The following is a 26120-nucleotide window of genomic DNA, read 5'->3' as shown; positions in this document are numbered from 1 at the left end:
GCAGCTATCCTGGGTCCTCTGAAGGAAATCTGGTAATCTGTCTGTGCCTTAGTTCGCCATCTTACTGAATTTTTCCTTTTCATCCCACCTTTTTGTCTGTCTTGTCTGTTTAGATTATAAGTAGAGCTAGTCAAAATAACCAAAATTAGTTTAATGAAAATTTTCAAATTTGTTGTCTTTTTGAAATACTTGAAACCAATCATTAAAAAAAAATTTTTTTGATTCCTTTTCAATTTCTTTTGTTCAAAATTTTTATTTCAAATGTTATCAGAATAGTTAACAATTTTGATTTTGGTTTACCCAAGACTAGGTTTTTTGGTAAATAAGATTTGTATTTACGGAACAGCGCTGTTTTTGATAGACATAATTTTTTGATTATTGAAAACATTTTAGGAATGATTAAGAATTGAAAAAAAATAAAGGCATGAAATCTTTTGAGAAAAAACAAAAAAAGTTAAACAAATGTCAACAATTTTTTACAAATTGGAAAAAGGGCATCTTCTGACAGACACATTTCAACCAGCTTTAGTTTTAAGCTCATCAGCGCTGTTGCTATTTTATGATGTGTTTGTACAGTTCCAAGGTCAATAGGGCTCTGATCTTTCTGAGGGCGTCTTTACCACGACCATAAATAATAATAATGACACTGGCCAGATTCTCAGTTGTTGTCCATGGAGCTATGCCTATTTACTTTTGGTCCAATATTAATGACAATAAAAACAAAAGTTCAATACAAAGATTGAGTAGAAAGTAGAAAAATATCACTGGTTCTGTTCTTTTTGTAGATTCCCACAAAAATCACAGAAGTTAACAATGGGAAAAGGTTTACTATGTTTTTCTGAGGAAATTCTAGCCCCTTTCCTTGCAAATCTTCCCTGAGGATATTGTCTAGTGTTTTTTCCAGTCTAATTTTACGGGTGGGTCTTCCAACCTTTGGAATGTATTTCACAGCAAAGTACAGCATGCTGTCAAGAGAGGCAGAGTGGACAAGTGGCTACAGCACTTAGGTGGGACTCAGGAGAACTGGGTTTTATGCTCAGCTCTCCTATTGTCCTGCTCGGAGACCTTGAGCAAGTCACTTCATCTGCCTCAGTTTCCCCATCAGTAAAATAGGTATAATGATACTGACCTCTTTTGTAAAGTGCTTTAAGATCTATGGATGAAAGGCACTATATAGGAGCGAGGTATTTTTATTGTTGTTATTAATGAGAGAATAACATTGAATAGGTGGAGGAGTCAGTGTAGTGGAATTGCAGTTCACCTTATGAGCTTCTGAACTCATAGCATAACACTAAAGATGCCACCCTGGCAATGGCACCTGTTGTACAGAATGTTGCCAACCATGATTAGTAGGCTTCAATCAGTGAATTCACTTTCAGCTCCCATAATTATTAGTTAACTTGTAGAAATCGTAAAACCAGAAATTTGTCATGTGAACCATCAGAAAATTCTCACTCGCTCATCTTGCAATCCTGAAACACTGATAGCCCGAAAGATCTAGTTAACCCATGTTATTTTTTGGTTTTGCAACGTTTTGTTTAATTAGAAATAATGCCTAGAGACACTCTATCATGGGGCCTTGTAAATGATTTGATTACCTTGTGCCAAGTGGTAGATGAGTTCATGCATGGCAAAGTGAAGTGCAACCATTAAAGGGCTTGTGTGTGACAATTTGTAATGGACAAATATTAAAAGTGTGTTTTAATATTACTATCCCACTTTGGGTATCCTCTGTGTTAGAGGTGACAGAGTATCCGAAACTTATCTCATCTGTCTAGCCCATTACCAGGATATCTAAGCATGCAGGGGGAAGCCATAGTTGGGTTTCCAACGCTCTGGTAGGGTGAGGAGCTAATGCTGCTATCTTATCTGTCTGAAGTGCTTCTATGTGCACCAATTACAAGTGTATCTGAGCGCCTCACTATCTTTAATTTATCCTCGCAACACCCTGTGAGGTAGAGCAGTGTCATTATCCCCATGTAACAGATGGGGGAACTGAGGCAGTAGGATCTAATGACTTGGTTAAGGTCGCATAAGAAGTCTGTAGTGAAGCAGGGAACTGAATCCTGGTCTCCCAAGTCCCCAGTTTGTGCCCTAACCATTGGACCATGTTGGCAGCATGTATCCTGTCAGGAGGGCAAGGTTGGTTTGGGAAGGTTGCTGCCACCACCATGCTTCCCTCCACTCCTGCGAGCCAAATAGCGCCAGGATGGCTGGTGTGCGGGTGGGGCATCGATTACATGTTTCAAAGGTGGAACTAGGAGCGTTGCTCACCACATTGTACCCAGCACTCAGGAGGTATAATGCTACAGACGTTTCGCCCAGCCATTGCTGCACAGGCCAGAAACCTCCTCCTCTCCCCAGCAAAGCCGTGCCTCTTAAAAGGTATAATTTAGCCATTTATATTTCTACCATCCCAGGCCATAATTTTGATATAATTCAAGCCCAAATTCTTTGAGTGGCAAAGGAAGGCTTCAGAAGAACAAGGGGGTATATTACTTATCTCATTACCTTCTTAATGATTCATATAGTGTCTGGAGGAATCCTAGTTTTCTTTTGGTATTTTTCCTCTTTCTGTTCTCCAGCTGTGTCTGTAAAATCCCATGCACGTTCATGTTAATATCAATGTAACTCTCACCTGAGAAACATGTACAGCTCCAGAAGTATCATAGAATCATAGAATCATAGAATATAAGGGTTGGAAGGGACCCCAGAAGGTCATCTAGTCCAACCCCCTGCTCGAAGCAGGACCAAATCCCAGTTAAATCATCCCAGCCAGGGCTTTGTCAAGCCTGACCTTAAAAACCTCTAAGGAAGGAGATTCTACCACCTCCCTAGGTAACGCATTCCAGTGTTTCACCACCCTCTTAGTGAAAAAGTTTTTCCTAATATCCAATCTAAACCTCCCCCACTGCAACTTGAGACCATTACTCCTCGTTCTGTCATCTGCTACCATTGAGAACAGTCTAGAGCCATCCTCTTTGGAACCCCCTTTCAGGTAGTTGAAAGCAGCTATCAAATCCCCCCTCATTCTTCTCTTCTGCAGGCTAAACAATCCCAGCTCCCTCAGCCTCTCCTCATAACTCATGTGTTCCAGACCCCTAATCATTTTTGTTGCCCTTCGCTGGACTCTCTCCAATTTATCCACATCCTTCTTGAAGTGTGGGGCCCAAAACTGGACACAGTACTCCAGATGAGGCCTCACCAATGTCGAATAGACACAGTAAGGTCATCTGTAAGGTTGGATCCTGGCTTTTTGTAGAAGTGTGGAATGTCATTGCTGTGGCAACGCTGTCAAAGCTGCTAAGTTGTTACATCTGCTCAGTGCTTCTGTCCTTGGAGCTCCAGTGTTATCAGCACTAGCAGAGAGCACCGCTTGCTCAGCCAGCAAACCTCGATGTTACTCAGAGAGAAAGACCACAGGCATGGTTCGGTGACAAAGGCACTCAGCCAGATTTATTGCCCTCAAGGCACAATCCTAGTGACTCACACAACTTGGACAAATACATTAACACATGAGTGCCCTGCAGCAAGGAGCAGTTCAGTCATCCGCGGGAGTCTCTGCTGTCCCCTTGGCCTCACAAAGGGCTAAGGCAAGGTACCTCAACATTTACAGACTGAGACAAACAACTGGGATTAACAAGTTACATATTGCCTTAAATGTTTCATGACATCTGTTTGTTACCTCCCCTTGTACCCAGTTCTTTATATTTCAGAAAAACTTCCCTATTATTCTGTTAAACCATCTTATCTTGTACTAGATTGTGGTGTGTCTGTACTAACCTTCTGAAATATATTTGCGTGTATATCTAGTACCTTGTACGCTAGCAGCAACTTTGCCAAGTTTATGTACCCAACAGTGAATGTGTGAGCATCTGCTTTAATACATGGCCTGACTTTGGTTCACAGCCGCTGGTTCAGGCCTAAGGCCCTGCACCAGGCCCAGTGCTCCAGGCTCTCTCTCTGTACTACACATTTGATGGAGCACTGTATTGGGGTTCACTCAACGCAAGAGCTCCTCTTCCTGGCCAGGCATGTCATAGTGGCTTTCTTCCCAAATGGCAGCCCCTGCCAATAGTCAATCCATGGCTGCGATGGTCTCTCTTCCCATAATTCACAGTGCTCCCTCTTTGCGATTTGGCCCTCCGGGTAGATCACTATATAGTCCCCCCCTTCCAGGATATCAAAGTCTCACCAGACCAGATGTCTGGGTGGCACCACCAACAGTGCTGTGCCCTTTCCGAGTGACTGGTAGGGGAACTCAGGCTCCCCCCCCACCCTTTTCTTATTGTTTCCCTGGGCTTCTTCCTACCCAGGCTTCTCAGACTTTATTTTCCCACAACTCCTCTGGAGTTGATCCTGCTTCCAGGGCCAGGATCCCAGGGCTTATTCTCCCCCCTGGGTTTCCTCCTCCTCCCCACCTCTCTGTTCTCAGAGAGTGACTACAGACTCTCTCCTTGTGGCCTCCTGCTACAAAAGACTTCATCTCTTTATATTCTTTACCCAGCTTCTCCCCCAGCTGGGCATTACCAGTAATTAGTATTTATAAATCCCTCGGCCTCCCTTCAGGTGCAACTATGAAAATTAATTGGCCCCATCTGGAGCCTCCTTAACTCCATCAGGGCCAGTCTGGGGTGAACACCCCATCATAATGACTTTTTTCATTTGACAGGTGGGTTTTCAGAAGTGGGATGTAGCTCGTGTATGATGCTGTCATGCACAAACATGAAATACACTGAATGATAGGAGTGCTCCCTGCAGTTTATAATTCTGCAATATTGTTAGGCCACTTGTGTTTAAGATTGCATTAAAACGAGGCCTTGTATAACACAGAGAGTGTGGCTGAAAATAGCTTTGTGTGATTGAATTGCAAATGCAATTATTTAATTTCTCTCCGAGGCCCGCACAATTTCTCCTACCCTCAAGTAGTATCAGGAGTGCCAGATGGGTTGCAGAACCTCCACTTTAGTGACAAAGGGATCTATTGTTGGAACGTGTCAAGTTAATTCAAACTCCTGGAGGTAAAACAAAGTTAAAATGCTTGTGGAATATCAGCCTTTGATCAGCTTTGTGATGGCCTATAAAATCCTCTACAAATTGAGAGAAGTCGGTTGATTTTGATTGCTGTTTCAGTGTCTTTTTTGTTTGTTTGTTTCCTGTAGAGGAGTGCTTAAATACCAGACTAACCTAGAGGAACACCCTCCTGGCTGCTTTCATCCTAACACAACTCTCCGAGAGGATATTCCAGTGCCAGGCACTTTTGAAGAACCTTTTCCTGAATACGCTCCTGAGCCTTTCCCAGCAGAACTGGAACCATTTGTACAAAATAATTTTGTGAGAATTTGCGCTGAGGAACCCAAGTTCCAGTCGCACTTCCCAGAGGTCTGTATGATCCGATATTTCAGGTTTTACAGGCAATGCCAAGTCTTTCAGTCAGCCACGACCACTAATTATTACTTCTCTGGACCAGAAGTTTTAATAATGGAAAATATTAAAACCTTATCAGGCATCAGCCCACCCCACCCCCCAGCTTTTACAGCCCGAGTTCTAGCCAGAGCCACAATGTCTACACAGCTATTTTTAGGGCAGCATCGTGAGCCCTCGCTAGCCCATGTCTGTCGAACCAGGCTGGGAGGCTGGCTGCTGCAGACTGTGTAGGCACACACTGTGTGACCTTGGGCAAATCACTTAATCTCCCCGTGGCCAAATCCCATCTGTAAAATAGGGCTAAGAATGCTTCCTATCTCCCACCCTTTGTCTGTTTAGACTGTGAGGGTGAGATTCACAAAATTATTTAGCTATCTAAACCCAAGATGTAGGCACCTAAGTCTCAGTTTGTGCTCCACTGCGATCCACAAAACTCCTGCTGAACACCGCAGGTGCCTAAATTCACTCAGTGGCTAAGTTTTTTTGCAGTAAACGTTCCCTCAGCACCTGTGTTTCTGCCTCTGGGCATGCGTACTGCTGGCTCCCTCTAGATGTCTGGGTGCCTATCTCCTGCCTAAGCCCCAGAGCAATTCACAACCAGAGAAGGCAGGCAGACAAACACCTATGTTGTGTGCCAGGCCCAGTTCAATGGGTGAGCCCAAAAGCTACCTACTGGGGCAGGCCGCTCAGGCAAGTTCACACAAAACAGCTGGGGTGAGAAAGGGAAGGAGAACTTCCTTTATAACTTTTAATCTAATGGTAAGGGTATTCACCTGGGATGTGAGAAACCCGTGGTTCAGGCTCCCCTCTTCCTGATGAGGAGGAGGGATCTGAACGGGGATCTACCACCTCTTAAGTGCTCTAACTGCTGGGCTATGGAACATGCTGATGTGGAAATAGAGAGTATCTATTTTAGAAAGACAGCCAATCTTGATTTAAAGACTTCAAGTGACAGAGAATCCATCACATCACTAGGTAATATGTTTCAGTGATGAATTACCACCTGTTAAAATTTCTACTTTATTTCTAGTCAGAATTTATCTACCTTCAGCTTCCAAACACTGGATCTTGTTATGTCTTTGGCTGCTAGATTACAGAGCTCTGTACTATCAGAAATCCTCAGCACACATAGTTATATAAAGACTGTGATAAAGTCACATATTAACGTTCTCTAGGATAAACAAAATAGATTGAGCTATTTACACTTAAAGTTAAGTACAGGCTTTAGTGCTTTCCTGCATAGTGATGCTTTCCTGAATTGAGGTCTGAGTGGATACCAATAGTACAGATGCTATAGACAAATGTATTAGCATCATGCACACAGATTCCACAGTGAGCAATACAATATAAACACAACTTTCATCTTGACCACCACTACAGATGGCTATCTACACCCGCCGAAAGCCTATTTTCATTAGTATCAAATTCAATGAGAATGTTAAAAAAGGAAGGAGGAGGCAGAGTTTATTCTAGAAAAATGTGAAAAGAAAAATGGAATTTTAGAAAAGATCAATAGACTCAAGATGATTTAATTATGATATATGTATGTCCCAATCCACCAATCAGAAACAGGGCTTCATTCTAGGATCTGTACAAACACAGTGGTCTACACGGTCCCTGTCCCCTGAAGAGCTGAAACTCTAGGAGCACAGAGCAACACACAAAATATCCAGTTCAGTATTGGGCCGAATATTACCCAAAAGCTCCTCAGCTGCCTGTCCCATCTGCCCTTCACCTTAGTCATTTGAGGAGGCATGTTGAAGTTGTTCCACTTTAATTAAATAACTGAATAATTCACTATTAATTGGGCCAGAGAAAGATTTAGAATGATTCTGTAGCCTTGTGATTAGGGCAGTCACCTCCTCCTTGTCCATTGGGACTACTTGCAAAGTAACGGGTAGTGTTCAATGGTTCCATGTCTAGTTGGCAGCCGGTATCAAGTGGAGTGCCCCAAGGGTCGGTCCTGGGGCCGGTTTTGTTCAATGTCTTCATTAATGATCTGGAGGATGGTGTGCATTGCACCCTCAGCAAGTTTGCAGATGACACTAAACTGGGAGGAGAGGTAGATACACTGGAGGGTAGGGATAGGATACAGAGGGACCTAGACAAATTAGAGGATTGGGCCAAAAGAAATCTGATGAGGTTCAACAAGGGCAAGTGCAGAGTCCTGAGTTTAGGACAGAAGAATCCAATGCACCGCTACAGACTAGGGACTGAGTGGCTATTCAGCAGTTCTGCAGAAAAGGACCTAGGGGTTACCGTGGACAAGAAGCTGGATATGAGTCAACAGTGTGCCCTTGTTGCCAAGAAGGCTAATGTCATTTTGGGCTGTATAAGTAGGAGCATTGCCAGCAGATCGAGGGACGTGATCATTCCCCTCTATTCAGCATTGGTGACGCCTCATCTGGAGTACTGTGTCCAGTTTTGGGCCCCACACTACAAGAAGGATGTGGAAAAACGGGAAAACATCCAATGGAGGGCAACAAAAATGATTAGGAGGTTGAAGCACATGACTTATGAGGAGAGGCTGAGGGAACTGGGATTGTTTAGTCTGCAGAAGAGAAGAATGAGGGGGGATTTGATAGCTGCTTTCAACCACCTGAAAGGGGGTTCCAAAGAGGATGGATCGAGACTGTTCTCAGTGGTAGCAGATGACAGAACAAGGAGTACTGGTCTCAAGTTGCAGTGGGGGAGATTTAGGTTAGATATTAGGAAAAACTTTTTCACTAGGAGGGTGGTGAAGCACTGGAATGCGTTACCTAGGGAGGTGGTGGAATCTCCTTCCTTAGAAGTTTTTAAGGTCAGGCTTGACAAAGCACAGGCTGGGATGATTTAGATGGGGACTGGTTCTGCTTTGAGCAGGAGGTTGGACTAGATGACTTCCTGAGGTCCCTTCCAACCCTGATATTCTATGAGTCTATGATTCTAAAGCTGTGTCTACATTTATGGCGGCATGTAAGAGTACAGACATTGCATGCTCAGCTAGCATGGTGAGATACGGCTTAGGCCAGTAGCATAGTGTAGAGTGCCCTACCTGCCTGAACCACCAGGGTATATACTCTGCACGGCTCTCTACATGTCCATGCAGTGCCTCCCGTGACTACCCTGCTATTTTTAGCAGTGTAGTGTCCTACTGCCTCACTGGAGCCTTTCACTGTGACATGGAGAATCACAGAACCATAAGGTTAAACGCGAGGGTCATCTAGTCGAATCCCCACATTTTGACCTAAACATCACCGTGGCACGTGTGGACACAGCCGGCCTTTCACTGCGGCCTGTGGCTACATGTGTAGTGCCTGTATTTCTGATGCAGCCATGAGTGTAGACATAGCCTAAGACGTTAGTCACCATAAGGATGGTAGAACTAGGCTGTATAAGGAGTCATATTATTTTGAAATAAAAAAGGAAAAACATTCCTTGGAGTAATATTTTTGCTTTTCTTCTGCAGACTTGGCTTTGGATTTCTGGACCTTTGTGCTTATATTGTGCAGAAAGGCTCTATCGCTATATCCGCAGTTACAAACCGGCCACGATAACTTCAGTGATAAGCCATCCCTCTAATGTCCTTGAACTACGAATGAGGAAAGAAAACTTTAAAGCAAGGCCTGGTCAGGTGAGTTGACTCACAGCACATAAAACTCCAGCTTCTCTTATGCAAGGGTTGAGGGATGCTTTTAACTTTGGGGTATTGTTAGTAGCAGCCATAACCGAATGTTTTGAACGTAGCTTTTTTACCATTCGTTTTTCTCTGGGTGATTTATTTCAGTATATTATTCTGCACTGTCCAAGAGTGTCAGCATTAGAAAGCCATCCATTTACGCTCACAATGGTAAGAAATCCATTTACTTTGAGTTATTGCATTTGAAGTAGTTTCCCATTTATTTATTTTTGGTGAGGGAGTGTTCTCTCTCATTTGCAGTGAAAATTCCTTGAATAAGAGCTTACGGTTCATTTCAGAGGTTACCGGTGAATATAAAGTGATTGTTATGTCTCTCAGCACTTTGTGTATTTAATTTTGTCTACTGTTGAGAAAATGATCATAGGAACCTGTTTTCTAACTTCCATTAGTGGGAAATAATAATAATAATAATAATAATTAATAAAAATCCTTTCTATTTTGCTCATTCAAATATAAACAAAACAGCACTGAAAATCTTTATGTGGAATTAGGCAAAAACTTTTATTTTGTCTGTTTGGTGAAATAAACTTAAACAAAGACATTGCGTCATTTTAGTTTAGTCCATAAGTAAGTTCCTTTTTCAGTCTTCTGCTATGTTGGTGATTTGTTGTGAAGTTTACCAGTGATGTAGGACCAGTGAGATGGTACAGTTGGAGAGTATGGGCCTATTTTGTTGTCTTATTATGACTGATTTACCCCATTGTAAGTGTGAAAAGACCAGAATCAGACCCATTTAATTTAAATATTAAATAGAAAATATCTTTTGATAGTTCTCCCTGTATTGAAGTTGACAGATTAGACAAATGGCAAGTGTGATGTCAGGTTCCAAAACAACAACCGCTGCTAGCAGCTAGCATGGAATTGACCATTATAATTAAGGACACTTGACCAGATCCTGCAGATTTTACTCTGGCAAATCTTTGAATTGACTCCTCTGGGAACTTTGCCAAAGGAAAGACTGCAGAAGTGGGCTCAGTGGTGTAAATTGACAAGTTCATTGACATCAAGTTGATTGCACTAGTTGAGGATCTGGCCCACTATTTGGAAAAGTCTGTTACAGTGATGACACCCATTGCAAGAAGCAAATCTCAAGACTGGGTGAGACAGATATGGTTTCTCAGTCAATATAAATAATTCATTTATATTCAAATACAGGGTTATGTATTTTCAGCTGAGTACAAATATCTAGTTGATAGATTAGTTTAGATCTGTAGCAGAATCATAGAATCATAGAATATCAGGGTTGGAAGGGACCTCAGGAGGTCATCTAGTCCAACGCCCTGCTCAAAGCAGGACCAATCCCCAATTAAATCATCCCAGCCAGGGCTTTGTCAAGCCTGACCTTAAAAACTTCTAAGGAAGGAGATTCTACCACCTCCCTAGGTAACGCATTCCAGTGTTTCACCACCCTCCTAGTGAAAAAGTTTTTCCTAATATCCAACCTAAACCTCCCCCACTGCAACTTGAGACCATTACTCCTTGTCCTGTCCTCTTCTACCACTGAGAATAGTCTAGAGCCATCCTCTATGAGATGGTAAAGTAACTTTCTCTTATGTACAATGCATTCTATACTGAAATAGGGTGATGTTAACAGCCTATAGGATAGGTCCATCAATGTCTATTAGCCAGGATGGTCAGGGATGCAACCCCATGTGCTAGGAGTCCCTAAGCCTGTGACTACCAGATGCTGGGACTGGACGAGAGAGGATGGATCACTTGACAATTGCCCTGTTCGGTTCATTCCCTTGGAATCATCTGGCACTGGCCCCTGTCAGAAGACAGGATACTGGACTAGATGGACCATTGGTTTGACCCAGTATAGACGTTCTTATGTTCTTATATAACATAGTATATACTGCTTTAAATATTCCTTCGTATTAAATTGCTGCTTTGACATTAGCTCTGATTTTTATTGCCCCAAATGTATTTCAGTAGCACTTTAATTACACTGCAGTAGATGCTATTACTGGGTGATTTATTGCATAATAAGGACTTGAAACATCTAGACTTATAATAGTCTTCTCTGTCCAGCTTTGGCAGGGGACAGTAGTTTCCAGATGTCTTTCTAGGTCATTGTTGTGCCTTGGGCTTCTTCTTTGCTTAGAAAGCTTTTTTCACTGCAATATAATGCTAGACATAGGACGAGGCTTAAGGGTACGTAGGCAATATCTTTACTCAGTAATTTTTCCCCCCTGCTGCTGTCTGACCTACTCGTAGGTAGCAAGCATTAATGATTTCAGTGTGAGTTTTGTCAACTTTTCTTATTCTTTTACATAAATAATAATAAATAATAATAATGATCTCTTCTTGTTATTTTATAATGTGCATGGTGCTTAATAGACAAGTAAAAGTGATAGATCTGGGAGCTTACAATGGACATAATGCAGCAAGCAATGCCAATAGACAAAGGCTGGAGGGAAGGGGAGTATGGGCACAGAAGGAGGGCTTTGCATCTTTATTGGTCCCTCTTAAAAAAAAAAAAAGGTTTAATATGTTGCTGCTTGGATTAATGCCCAGTAATAAGGCTGGGGTGGAAGCCCAATACCTACTCCCATTGAAGCCTCTGGCAAAACTCCCACCTGTCTCCATTGCAGCCAGAGTGTACACTAGATCCCAGCCAAGTGAGGTAAATGAGGTGGCATTTTGTAAAGAGGTGGAGTAATTTGTGCAATTTAATAGTCGCCCCCCCCCCCCCCCCCCCCCGTGGAAGGGGTAAGGCATGAAACTTGTATGTGGATTTGGCAAGGCAAAGTCCATATCACTACCTAGGGCTCAGAGCTGCTCTCCTGCCTACTCCTACTGTGGCTGCTATTTTACCCTCTAAGCTGGATCAGCAGTCAAAGGGTTCAGTGCCACTTGTGCAGCCTGGTGAAATCACTGGATCCGTGCAGTCATTGACCCTCCTCCAGCCTGCCCCAATGATTGAAACATTTTGCTACTTGAAAACACATTTTTCTTTTCTAATATGAAAATTCCATTTATTTTTATCCATGCTTTCATTTTGTCTCGCTCAAAATTTCAAGTTTCCAGAGGGGTGAGGAAGAGGTAGCACAGCTTCTGCAGTCCCCTGGAGGAATCCTGCTGGCCAGCTCAGCAAATTATTTTGGGAGCTCTCAGGTAGCTCACAATAGAATAGAAGTTGCACCATTCTTGAATAGGGTACATCACCCTCCCCACTGGCTCTCCGCTATCTTTGTACAACTTTTGTCCATATGCTCTCTATTAAGCAGATTTAAGAATATTTATTTTCCTAGGTCCCTTTCAGAGCATCGAACAGTCACTCCCAAAGTGCTGGTTGGTGTGGTATTCAAAAATTCTTCTACTTGGACCCCTATGTGCCCAATTTCCTTACTTTAGATGAGTATTTCCTATCACTTTTCACAACAAAACCCCAGTGGAGTAAGATAAAATAAACATGGAATCTTTCTTTTATTGCAGCCTGTGTGCCATTGCTTCTGAACTCCCACAGGGCCTTGTCCAGAGCTCATTCAGATCAACGAGAATCTTTCCACTGGCTTGGAGGGGCTTTGGGTTAGGGCGACAGGCTCATTATGCACTTTAATAGGGGGCTTGCCGAACAAGTTAACAAGAATGTTCAAGGCATTTTACTTTTTTTGTTGGCAAGGATTTTTTTTTTTAAATTGTATATCACTTTTAATTAGGATACGAGATGTTCCTCTCTCTGTGTTACGCAGATTAATCTCGTGAGTCCTATATTTCTGGGTAAATATATATCTTTGGCCAGGATTTTCAGAAGGGGCTAGTGATTTTTGGATGCCTCCATTTTTGGGTGCCCGATTTGAAATTCCTTAAAGGGACCTGATTTTCAGAGGGCTGATGCTCAGAATACTATGAAAATCAGGCCCATTTAAGGTGTCGGAAGTTGGGAACCTCAGAACTGAGGCACCCAAAATCAGTAGTCACGTCTGGAAATCATGCCTGCAGTCTCCAGAACATCTCTCTACACGTGTTAATTGCTCAGCAGTTTCTCTGTGAGTGGGAGGGTGGAATTTATGTATTCTGTCATGCAGTTTAATGCTTAATGCCTGGAGCCATCTCTTAAGGCTCTTCAGTAATAGCAAACATCAACAGTTATGTTTGTTTCAAACACCGTAGTGCTGGTCCTGTAAAAGTTCAGTTCGGATTTCCAAAGCATTGCTTTCACTCTTTTTGGTACCATCAGATCAAAATTCTCCTCCCCTTTCTTTCCCCCTTCCAAAAAATATGTACACATTTATGGGGCTGATCCTCTCATTTACACCAGTTTTAAAATGGTTCAACTCCACTGTTGTCAGCAAAGTTGCTCCTGATATTAACTACGCGAGTGAGAGGAGAATCAAGGCCAACAGTTTATATGGAAAGTTTTGTAGAAATCTTTGTCTTCTGTTTCTTTCAGTCTCAGTTCTAGATCTTCCACTCATGGGTATTGAATTTCCTCATTTTATAGATGCTTAACCACAAAGATGATTATTTGCTAGCAGCATGAAACCACAATCCTAGTAATTTATGGTTGCACATGTTTCCTTTTTACTGATGAATGACTTCAGAAGAGGGATTCTCATTTAAAATATTCATTGCAATATTAGAAGAGAAGTAGCTTTTTATGTAATACGTTGGCATCACTTCTTGTGTTGGCACATCGTGCTTGGCTCTATGCCTTGGAGCATACAACTTTACATTTTGCAAATGTAAAGAGCTGTAGAAGTTACAGGGTCCTTTCATGTGGTCTCAGTTAAACCCACTAAGGAATCAAAGCAAGCCACAATCTTTTACAAGCTATAAATATGTAGCTTGGCTAATAGATAAACTTGCATCTACCCTAAATATCATTAAGTACATTGTATGGGGTAGCTGTGCTAATTTAATTATGTTGACTTTCTTGTGGAGGTGCGATGTAGCTTATTTTACAGGACTAAAAGAATGTGCATCTTTTCGACATGTCTTCACACGGATGTTGACTGTGTTAAGCCTTTATCCTGCACCAGGATCAGTCACTATAACCAAATTTCAGTTGTGGATCTGAGCTAAAGGTTGGAGTGGTTCAGATCTGAGGTTTTGATTCAGACTATTATAAAGGTGTGAGCCAGCCACGAGGTTTGGAGCAGGGCAGAACTTTCCAGAAATGTAGGGATGCTCGGATCCCCTTTGCCTTTTAGTGGTGCTCCCATCTCTAATTAGAATTCAACACTGTATTTCACAAAGAGGGGCTATTCCTTTCAGTTGTTTTGGTGTGACTTTAGTCCTGGATTCATGACCTTGCAAACTGACATCCTCTGTTCTAGCACATACAGAAATTTAGCAAGCTTTTCAAAAACGTCATGCCAATGTGCCTCACGTGTAGCCTGGAAGCACCACCTCTGATGGGAGAGATTCCATGGCCCATTCAGTCCTTGGTTTTGCTACTGAGACTGCCAACAAGGCTGTTATATAATTGCCTGTTGTGGTGGTGGTTTTAGAGACTTGTCCATTGGGTGCCTTTTATGATGATCTTAATCAATTTTCGATATGCTCATCACCACGGTATCTAGGCATTATGGCGAAGCTGAATTATCACGTAAAGTGGCTTCATTATCTTCTGTTTTATGCCAGTAAAGTATAGCTGACACTGATATTGGTGATTCCGTTCTAAATTCAAAGAGATTGGGAGCCAGAGGGCTGTCCTCTTTAGTGTCCAACAAGGATTTCCTAAATTTTATACTAGAAAGATTTCAGTAGTTCAACACTTCAGCATAATAGTATATCGACACTTATTATTGTAGCCCCTAGAAGTCCCAACTGAGATTGGGACCCAACTATGCCATGTGCCGTACATATGCATAGTAAGGGACAATCCCTGCCCCCAAAAGCTTGTAATCTACTTAGAGAAGACAGACCAAGGGAAGGACTTTACAGATGGGGATCTGAGCTGTAGTGATATTGAGTGACTTGCTGTAGGTCACACAGGGAATCTGTGGCAGCGTTGGGAACTGAACCCTGGCCTCTCGCGTCTCTGTCCAGTGTTTAAATGGCAAGACCATAATTCTTTTCTTCATTAAGGTTATTCAAGCTGCTCATTCTGCTGCTCTCTAGCATGCAGAACATCATTTAATTGGAACAGGTGGAGCCGTAACTTGATTCCTTTAGCAAGAAGGGGTATGTTCAATAAGCCCTCACTTCTTTTCTTTAACTTGCTCACATCACACTGTGTCCCTCTGTTTTGCTTTGGGTCATAATGGAAGGGGGGCGAAAGGCAGAAAAGGGAAGATTTTTATTCTTGGCTTTTTTTTAAGGTACTGAAAACTATGCAAGCACAGATCCCTCTGAGCTAGAGCTGATTCTGCTCCCTGGCTTTACACATCTCCTGGTAATGTTGAGGTATTTCTGTTACCCTGCTTTACTGTCCGAACCAGTACCTGGCGTCTGCTGGAGACTGTCCCTTTGGCATTGCATTTCAGATGAAGGCTCCATTCAGTTTGAGGCCAGGTCAGTTCACAGGTATGGGCTTTGGTACTTCATCTGACAGTGAGAAGGCAGGACTACTGTTGGCATTGCAGAATTTTACTCACCACCCCTTTTTCCCCAGCATCACAGTTTCATTGTGCCATTCTCAGAGAAAGCAGAGGGAGCTATTTTGTCTCAGTCCTTTCTAGAGCATGCTTAGCTCCATTGAACAAGTTCCAATCTTAACATGGCTGAAATATCAGAGGAGACACAGAAGAAATCTCCTTTCTTTGAGGCACTGAAATCCAATGGCACTGAGGTACTGTGACATCAGATCTCTTTTGGCTGTAGAGCTCTGTACTGCCATTTGCAGCATTTGTGGAGACCACAGTAAATCTTAGCCCACTATTTTCAAGTTCCTCAGTGAGAGAGGAACAATTTTCTGAGGCCCAAGTACCTCTAGTGCACATAGATCAATCATCATCTGTCTGTGACTTCACGCATGGAGATTTCCTCGTAAACCAACTGTGACGGGTTCCCCGCGGGGTGCCACCTGGAACCGGGGTTCCACTGTTCCCTCTGGCCCACCAGCCTGACCCACAGCAGCCTTTCTCACCGTGCTGCTGTGACAAGCTATAGACCACTCCCAGTCCTACAGTCCCACCAGCATTCACACAGGCAGGGACACACCCAGCTGCAGTTACATGCAGGCTGACCAGCCACTGCATGAACCAACAATAGAGAGGCTACAGCCAAGATACCTCTAGCTTCCCAGCCTAGGACCCCAGAGCTGTACTGCCCTGCCTTGGTCAAAACTCGGACCAATATGAATTTATTATCCAGTTCGCCCCTCCCTCAATGTGGAGAGGAATATGCAACAAACTTGTGTTAACCAAGCTGAGAGTTTTCCCCAAACACTTCACTCAAAGTACACTGATTTAGATAAAGCAAAACCAAGTTTATTAACTACAAAAAGATAGATTTTAAGTGATTATAAAGTGATAGCAAACAGATCAAAGCAGATTACCCAGTAAATAAACAAAACTGCAAACTAAGCCTAAAATACTAGAAAGAGAGGATATGAATTAGGAATTTCTCACCCTGGCTGCTGATACAAGTAGGTTTGCAGATTCTCAAGGCACAAGCTGCACTTGCTTTTGCAGCTTGGGCTCTCCACCCTGGTTCCAAGTTCTTTTCTTTCAGCGCTTCTCTCACGTGTTGAGTTGTGGGGGAGTGAAGAACAAGAGATGATGTCACTCCCTGCCTTATATAGCTTTTCCATATGGCGGGAACCCTTTGTTTCAAATTTGGTTCCCAGACCAGTTTGTGAAAAAATACAGGTACCCAAAATGGAGGTCAGAGTCATGGGGTCTGGTCACATGTCCTTGCAGAGTCATGGCAGCCATTATTTACAAGCTGGCCGAAACATTTACAGGAAAGCTAAGCTAATGCACAGCCCATTTTCTTTGTCGATGAGCCGTTAGCACTGTCTGGCTTCTTCATTGTTGTACCTGAAAGACTGGCTGTGGGTGTTTCCCAGAGTAAGCCCATTTGAAATACAGATCCATAGTCAATATTTATAACGTCGGATACAAAAATGATACATGCATACAAATAGGATAATCATAGTTAGCAAATCATAACTTTTCCAGTGACACCTTACATATCCCATCTTGTACAAAATGCATCATAATTATGCCATGATCGTATCATAATAATATTACTATGATGGATATTGGGTGTAGTGTCATACCAACCTTCTGTTGTTAGCATTAGTTGAAGCATGTGCCACCCACCATAAATCCTCCAACACTCACCTGTAGCTAACATTAAAAATCCACACGCTGTTAAGTTATGAAGGCTCACTGTTAAGACTTCTTTAGTCCAACCTACCCAGGTCAGAGTGACTCTAGCCTCTTCTCTTTCTGTGAATAACATTGTAATGCTAGCCTGTTCACTTTTTGTGAATAGCATTTTTGTGTGGAGTGCCTTTGGAGTGCCTTTGTGTGGAGTGCCTTTGTTGCGTTGCATTCGCCAAAACCCAGTATTTATGTATTAACACAGTGATTTTCAACCAGTGGGTCTGTGGACCGTTGCGGGTCTGCAGACTATGTTTAAATGGTACACAAAAGGTTGTCATTACCCTAGAACAGTGGTTTTCAACCTGCGGTCTGCGGACCAACTGTGTCTAAGATTTCCAAAGGGGTCTGCACCTCCATTTGAAAATTTTTAGGGGTCCACATATGAAAAAAAGGTTAAAAACCAATGTATTAATGTGAAGCAAATCACTGTGGTAGTATTTGCAGTTAAAAACCTTTAGACCTTGCCTTTTTAGAATGACAGTTTCTGTCTGAACAGAAAAATTGAGGGACTCATTTAAACTTGAGTTCTTTATTCATGTACAATGGTGGATAGATCCAATCCATACCTCGCTGCATGTACCAGGGTTTCCTTTGTATTATGTAGGCTTGTTTCCATGGGTAATAAGGCATGTTTTTATATAGAGATATTCAAAATGTCAGCACAAAATCCAAACATGTATAAAGGAATGAGCAGAGGCAGTTACCAAATCTTGTTTGATTAGACATTCTCAAAATATAAAATTCTATAAAGAAGTGATAGTTAATGAAGCCGAGAGAGAGAATTACCTGAAATAGTGTACTCGTGTACATGAAAAATTTTAATATTGCTTCTAGGTGTCTCCAGGCTATTATTTATTTATGCATTTTCCATCCTCATGGGCTTCTCCTCTGAACTCTGATCTTTCCTTATTTTTTTTTTTTTTACTTCCCACTTTGACTCAGAAATATGTAAGTTCAGTTGACCTAAGGCTTTAAAAAGCCTGACAAATTTAACTTAGGCATGTGTGGGTTGAGGACTAGTGTTCTGAAGCTGTCAAGTATGTGCCTGACACCTTGTTAGAGTGATCTGAACAAATGAAAATGTGAACGTTATTTAAACAAATGTAAACAAGAATGTGGAAGCAAATGCTTCCTTTTGCTTTAGTGAGGTAGGTTTTTATTTTACAAAGCCGTGGATTGCGTTATTGTCTTATTGGAGGCCTGATCCAACATTCATTGCAGTTAATGGGAAGTCTGCCATTGACTTCAGTGGAATTTTAACAGTCCCCCCAGTGAAGTTTGACTCTCAGTGTCTTCAAGCAAGTAATGTAGTACTATGCAAAGAACAAAACTGGGAAATGTTGGAGATGCCTATGTACTGTACGGTAAACTCAAGAAAGAAATGATGTATAACAGGAAAAGCCCAAGGGCCAGATTCCGAGATACCTAATATTTTTAAGTTGTTAGAAATTTGTCCTTGTAAAAATAGGTAAGAACCTCAGGAAGTGGCCTAATGCTAGCAGATTAATACAAGAAAAAAACAAATCTAAAAGTGATATGTTTTTAATGAGCTTTATTAAGTTCTTAATTCTTTTGCATATGGTAAACTTGGCTTTATGAGATGATCTACAGAACACTCAGGGAGATGCAGATATTGTGAAGTATATTGCTGGCAAACTTATGCAAGTCCCAGGGGCTTGTCTGCTTTTCATACAAATAGAAAATCAAACATCTGTGTGGAAAATAATTTAAGTGCAACAAAAATAATGTAGATGAACCTTTCTCTTGCTCATTGTGTGCTGCCTTACATCCATTTGCTTTTAGATTTTTGTTTTACGCATCAAATTTATCTAAACAAAAAACTTTACACACGTAGACTTATACTTCAGATATTTACAAATATCCACCTATAACAGCTACAAGAGCTGAGATCTTTTAGGGTTTGCTACATAGTCACTGAGATTTTCTTTTGCTGATAGCTCCTGCTTTGCCAAGAACATAAGAATTGCCATACTGGGTCATACCAAAGGTCCACCCTGGCTGGATGGACCTTTGCAAGACAAAATTGTTTGCATGTTTGGGCGTTCTAAATACATATGCTCAGGCTACAACATTTTGGCCCCTATCTTCACAGGTATTCAGGCTGATTTCAGTGAAAATTAGGAGCCCAGCCACCTTTTAGGATCCAGACTTCTGAGCCTTGCAGGATAAAGGAGAGCCGAAGAAATGGCTAGCTAATGAAGTTGGGAAGAGGTGTTTTTTAACTGGAATAAAACTCTTCCATATTTTGGTCAGCTTAGGAAGATAGGGCCAGATAATGGCAATTAATTGATGCTCCGTGTTGGGGTGGTACAAAGCTGCTTCACCCCAGCCAGAGCTCCTCCACCATCTCACTACCACATGGGGTAAAAGAGAAGACTACCCCCTGCATCACCCTTCAGCAAGAGGCATCATGGACTTCACAGAACTGCCATGGACCTGAGTTTGGTGTACGGGTACTGGACGGTGTTAGCGGCCTGTGATATACAGGAGGTCAGACTAGACAATGTTGTAGACCCTTCTGTGCTTAAACTCTGTGACCGGCCTCTACTCTGGCCCCTTTTGGGATGGCTTGTGCTCCAGCAGGTGTCAGCACGAAGTAGTCTCTACACTCAAAGTGCAGAGACTGTGCTTGTACCAGATTCTGCGTGTGGGCAGTTCGTTACACTCTCCTCCTCTGCCTCCGTGGACATCCATGCATTGACCAGCCACACTCTGGTTCATAATCTGGAAAAAAATGACTGTATGTTATGCATTGAACTCTGATTTCACTTTGTCTTTGCTACTTTCAGTGTTTCATTGTGCAAGGACAGTTTCACACCTGACTATGACACCTCCGAGGTTGGGAGGAGACATGGTCATTCTGACTGCTCCTCTTGGCAGCGTTGAATTGAGTAGGTTCCTCAATCAACTGCCGTTTAGAAGTATTGGTAAGCCGTGCACTTGGAGTAGCGGGGATGGAAGGTCTGGAGGGGAGAGAGCCTAGCAAAATCATTTGTTTCAGTTTGCTTGGTAGTGCAATAGTCCATAAATATTTTAATTCTGGTTCCATAATGGTATCGTGTCCTGAGACACCACTCCATAGGTCCACAATTCACTTCTTTTGACCTTCTGAGAGTTTCTCTTCAAATTTTTAGTCAAATTTGTGGTTGCATTTCTCTCTTCATTGGGTGTTTCTAACCAGTTCCACGTCTGGTTGCTACAAACTTTTTTAACGTGGCTGAAAGGCATGGAAAGGGTCCAGTTACACAGCTGATTGTGGATCTGCTGGTCTCTGCCAGGCAGTAGCTGGTGTTGGAGGCAGCGTGGAGTGGTGGAACCCCAAAAGGAGCTCCCAGGGGAATCCTACTCGGTGCACCGCTATGAGCAGAGCCAGCCATCCTCCTGCCCCCTTCTGTTCTATTTGGTGTCTGATATTGCTCCCATCACTGTGGTATTCTTCCTGCCCCCTTTGGAAGAACTAGTAGATAGTTCTTGTGCTCAGGGGCTGCTGTTGTGCGTGACCCCTGTGCAGGGGCAAAATTGCATGCATAGGAAGATCTTTTGGCATACTGCTCACCCTCCTTATCCATGCCAGTGTGCGACAGGGTGGCTGCTTCCAGGGCACCCCCTTGTGTCCTCAAGGTGTCCCTGAAAGCAGCCCCGCCTCAGTTTCCCTCTTCCAGAGTCCCCAGTAACTCCACACAAGCTGTCTGAATATAAATAGCTCTTCATGGGGTTTATTTTATTTCAACAGTCTCACAACCCTCTAATTCAGAATTCCCCAGCATCATTCAAACAGTACATTCAATTTTTCAAGTCCTGACAGTCCATCAATACACCAGTTCAGCTTCAGCGACTCTCACCACAATCCATCTCTTGACTACACCTCCAGCGTTTCTTACCACTCAGGTACAGCTCCTGCATGTTTCATCATGCCTCACCCCAGTCCTCTAGCTGGGGTGTTTTTCCACCCTATTTTACTCCTCTGTTTTGTTCTAGCTGTCACCTGGAGACATCAGCAGGCTCATCCCTTCCTCATTCCCCAGCCTTCAGCTTTCTCTGGCTCTCTGTCTTCAGCTCTTCTGTTCAGACAGTCAGCAGGCATCTCCCTCTGCTTCTCTCAGCTTTCAGTCCTCTCCAGCCCTCTCTGGCTATGGTTCTCTGCCCTAGGGAAGTGTGTAGGTGACCCCCTGACTGCATCCCTGCCTTCTGCTTTCGCCAGTCTAATCTGGCTCCTCTGCTCAGCCAGCGAACTCCCACACTGCGTCTTTCAGAGGCATTCCTTTCTTGAATCTCTCAGCCCAATTCTGCTCTTCTTTTGAGCTCTTTCTACTTCTGTAGAAATACTCACACAGCCCCAGCCCTTCTGGATTCTGGATCACCTCTTCATTTTGGGTTGTCTCATAAAACTCACAGGGGCAGCTCTGCCTTCCTCATTACACCAAACTAGGGTGCATCTGGACTGGGACAGGAGAGCTGGGCCCAAATTCATTTAAGTGCCAAACATAGTTTTAACCAGTGTTTTGGAACTAGAGGGTTTTTGTCATAAAATACAATTGGGCGGGTGGAGGTTGTTGAAAATTTTATTACAATCTAAAGCACAGAAAATCTCGCTCCCTCATTCCCCACACGTCTTTACCCTTCAAGGTCAAGTATTATTTGCCAACCTCTTGAAACACACAGATAAATTATATGATAAGTGATACTTCTTGTACTCTTACTTTTATAGTACATGTAAGGGGAAAAGGGTTGCTAAAATGTTTAACCTTGAATAAGGTTGAGAAACACTGATCTGGACACTAGAAGTATATCTTAGTGGTAAATCTGTAGCAATAAAACTTTGTGGAGCTTCGGCTGTTCATCCTTTACTTACCACAAAAGCTAAGATAATGTTATTTATTATTTATTGAATATGGTCAGAATTTCCCAAAGTAGCTTCTGAAGATCATCCGCTAGATGTCTCAGCCTAGGGTGGCAAAGATCAAGTCACCCAAAATCAGAGATGCTAAGCACTCTTTGACCTTTGTTGGAGTTTTGGATACTTAGCGCCTCTGAAGATTGGTCTCTGGGTGTCTGGAAAGTGTTGGCCTATTGACATTTCCAAGACATCTACCACTGTTGTACATTGGCATTTGCCTTCAGAGAAAACAAAGAAACAAAAAGTTGGATAAATTCAGGCTAAAAATAAGGTGCAGATTTTTAACAGTGCAGGTGATGAGTCAGTGAAAAGATGTAGTGAAGTCTCCATTATTTAAAGTCTTAAATCAAGATTGGATATCTTTTTAAAAGCGAAACAGAAGATATGAACTTGATGCAGGTATCATGGAGTGAGGTTCTGCGACCTGTGTTATACAGAAGGTAAGAAGATGATGATACTAAGTCCTGTTTTGAGTGCAGGGGACTGGACTAGAAGACTTCTTGAGGTCCCTTCCAGTCCTATGAGTCTATGATCATACTGGTCCCTTCTGGCCTTAAAATGTAGAATCTAGGCACCTTTTGTGGCTTTATTGTAGGGTGTTTTCCTTCACTAGTTGGGTTACAGGTGTTTTGAGTCAGAAAGAGGACAAGGGAATGGAAAGTGAAAGAACTCTTTGGGGCATGTTGCCGCTGCTAGGCAGCCCTAAGGGAGAGACAAGGTGGGTGAGGTAATATCTTTTACTGGACCACCTTCTGTTGGTGAGAGACAAGCTTTTGAGCTACATAGAGCTCTAAGGGAGGCAGCCCTGCTATGAGTTCTCTGGCTGCCTCAGAGGGTTGTTCGATTTAAAGACAAAGGTCTCACCTTGTTCATTCAGACTCCCCTGTTGCAACATCATGTTCTGTTTTAGGGTTGTCCCCTGTACAACCAAATTATAATGTCTGCAGACACTTCTCAGTTAAATTAAGTCACTCATAAGGCCAAGTTCCCAATATGGAGAGAGTTTAAACAAAGCCAAATTTGCAAAGTAGCCCACAATAGAAATAAATGGAGCCACCTTGAAGACCCTTCCCATACAGCTCATTCTTTCAGACACAAACATGTCTTAAAAAACCCCCAACAACCTTACAAGCACCTTTTTCTGACATCTGTCTTTTAAACTGTGTGATTCATTAGTTAAAACTGGGGTAGCCTGATTTAGCATGGTTCACTTTCTATGAGTCAGACCTAAGACTAGCTGTCCTTTATTGGCTATATTCTTTATATAGCATGCCTGTATTTGTCATCATTCTTCCTTGTTGTTTTCTAATCTCAGGATAAATTGTTTTGGGAATATTTAGATCAGTTTTCTGTGAAAACCAGACAAACTATGGCTCACTGAACTTTTGAAGCCCAAATTCTTTTTGCAGCTGATTGGCAAAGTTGAAAATCCACCCTCACCTCCTCCGTGAGGGGAAAAAAAATCTAGGTCAGTTGGGTTTAGTTCTGTCATTTTCTCATGTACATTAACTCTTAAGTGCATTTCTGTCTGAGTGGCATAACTGATCTGACTGGTTCCAGGTCACAAACTTGGACAATACAGCAAAGGTTTGCAAAAGAGCAGTTTTATCCTTGGAGGCAATCACCATGACAATGAACCAGCTGCAGGAGTGCATGGTGTTTACAGTGCCTGCCTGGATGTCTGCAAATTCCAGCTTAGAATCATATTGCGGCTCTTTCCCAAAGTGAAATAACCTCTTAGAAAGAGTTTCTCTCTGCTTGTTCATTTGTGTGAATCCAGCTCTGCCATGACCTTCCTTTTAGCTGTCGAAATGGGGACAGGGCTCCTTTTCATTTCTCTGCCAGCCATAGCACACATCATAGCTGTCGTTGCCAATAAACAACTAGTCCGGTTCCCACTTCTGCCTGTGCAGAGGGCCCCTGGGCAGTAGATTCAGAGCCGTTCCATTTCATGAGGAGGCAGAATGCAGAGGGGTCTCTCCATTGGAGGCACATGCCTTGCATTTGTGGAGTCCAGCTCAGCAAGGGATTCTTGCACAGCCGTCTCGGGTAGGTGGTTTGGAGAGGTCTGAGATCCAATTGTCTGGCTTCTCACTTTTGCTGGAAGTACTAAGTTTGTGGAAACCACTCTGTGCCTTAGGCTGATGTTGATTCTGTGTAGTGTGCCACAGTCGAAAGAGGATTCTTTCCCTCTTCCCTCCATTGTTATCTCCAGTGCCAAACCAAATTACTTGAGGTAATCCAGGAAAAAGATTTCTCTCAAACTGGAGGTATTGTTTGGCTTAGTGAGTAAGGCTCTGGACTGGAATTTAGGAGGCTGGTGCTCTTGGCCAGGCTCTGCTACTGTCCTGTCATGTGACTCCTGATGCCTCTGAGCCTCTGTTTCTTACGTGATGATGATGAACTTTCTACAGTGCTGTCTGTGCATCCACCAGCCAGTGACTCCTCCAGAGTAATAGTATAGCCAGAAACATATGCCAAAGGCCACCAAATCCACAGTGAACCACCACAGAGAGCAAATTTGTAGTCAAGGGCCATCTAGTGAACATGCCCCTGGTTGTAGCAAGAGTTCTAGGCTGGGAATGGGTACCAGTGCTCTAAGGACCTAAAATACTGTAGGTTATATAATTTACAAGACCTATCTGTTTTCATTTCCTGTCTGTTGTGCTCTCACACATATGGGACCAGATTCTCCATTGCTCTGCATCTGATATAGTCACTGACATTGGTGTAAAGTGAGTGTAAACTGTTATCACTCTGATTTAGTAGCATTTTACACTTTCTTTGCACTAGAGAAACTGGTCCATAATTTTTTGATGCCACTAAATAAAATCAAGTATATTGCTAGTATGTATTAGTAACTAGTGTATACAATGTCTTCTGCAGTTTCCACAGTATGCATCCGATGAAGTGAGCTGTAGCTCACGAAAGCTTATGCTCAAATAAATTGGTTAGTCTCTAAGGTGCCACAAGTACTCCTTTTCTTTTTGCGAATACAGACTAACACGGCTGTTACTCTGAAACTAGTAATACATTAAACTTGGATTAGTTAAATTAAGAATATTATCCATATTCTTTCTGTTGATGATTGAAATAAACGACATCTACAGATGAGTGCTAATCCATATGCTGGTTTATGAACACAGAGACTTCCAGGGATTGTCACAAATCCACATGAAGTCCCCTGAGTGCTAGATTTTGCATTTACATCATGGAGTTAGCTGAAAATCACATATAGGCAGACAACTTCCTATTAAACATGCGTCTGTGAAGGCTCAGAAACAGTAGTTTTTTTCTCAGCAAAGGGTGCAGAATAAATTATATTCCATAAATTTGCTCCAGTTATAGGATGTCAAATCCAGTGTTACAAATGGCAGAATGCAAAACAAACAAAAAGGGTGTGTGTGTGTGCACGGGGAGGGGGAGGGGGATGGCATTCTACATCTCACTTTTCATTAAACCTCGTAGCAGGAAATCTACCATTTCAAATACAGAAGACTTTTATCTCTGAGGGTATAGGGCCATGTTCTCAGGTGATGTAAATAAGCACAGCTCCATCAAAGTCAGTAGAACTATTCCAATTGACCCTTGTTGAGATTCTGTCCCATAATCTCTGGAGGATGGCTGAATGCCTGCAGATGAACATTTTAGCAAAAATTGCTGGAAGACCTTATGACCTCAAATATTCCACTTTTTTGAGATATGCATGTTTGGTTTGAGGACAGACTAAGATGAGCATAGCTTCACATAAGCACAGACAGTTTATTTGCAACAATACATTTGAATAATTTCTCTCGTATTTTAATCAGGTTGG

The 26120-nt window shown here is 42.5% G+C and overlaps 1 protein-coding gene across 3 annotated transcripts in view; it reads left to right on the top strand.

Annotated features, from left to right (window-relative positions):
- The window catches only part of NOX4 (NADPH oxidase 4), a 173598-nt gene that overhangs the window by 33596 nt on the left and 113882 nt on the right, over positions 1 to 26120 (top strand). For all 3 annotated transcript variants that reach the window (XM_075126592.1, XM_075126595.1, XM_048841953.2), the window contains 3 exons: positions 5163 to 5382; positions 8876 to 9040; positions 9194 to 9256. In XM_075126592.1, the coding sequence (XP_074982693.1) occupies positions 5163 to 5382; positions 8876 to 9040; positions 9194 to 9256 (448 nt within the window). The remainder of the gene's footprint in view (positions 1 to 5162; positions 5383 to 8875; positions 9041 to 9193; positions 9257 to 26120) is intronic.

Source organism: Caretta caretta, chromosome 1 (assembly GCF_965140235.1).
Source record: "Caretta caretta isolate rCarCar2 chromosome 1, rCarCar1.hap1, whole genome shotgun sequence".
Lineage (NCBI taxonomy): Eukaryota > Metazoa > Chordata > Testudines > Cheloniidae > Caretta > Caretta caretta.
This window is presented reverse-complemented; position numbering and strand designations above follow the sequence as displayed.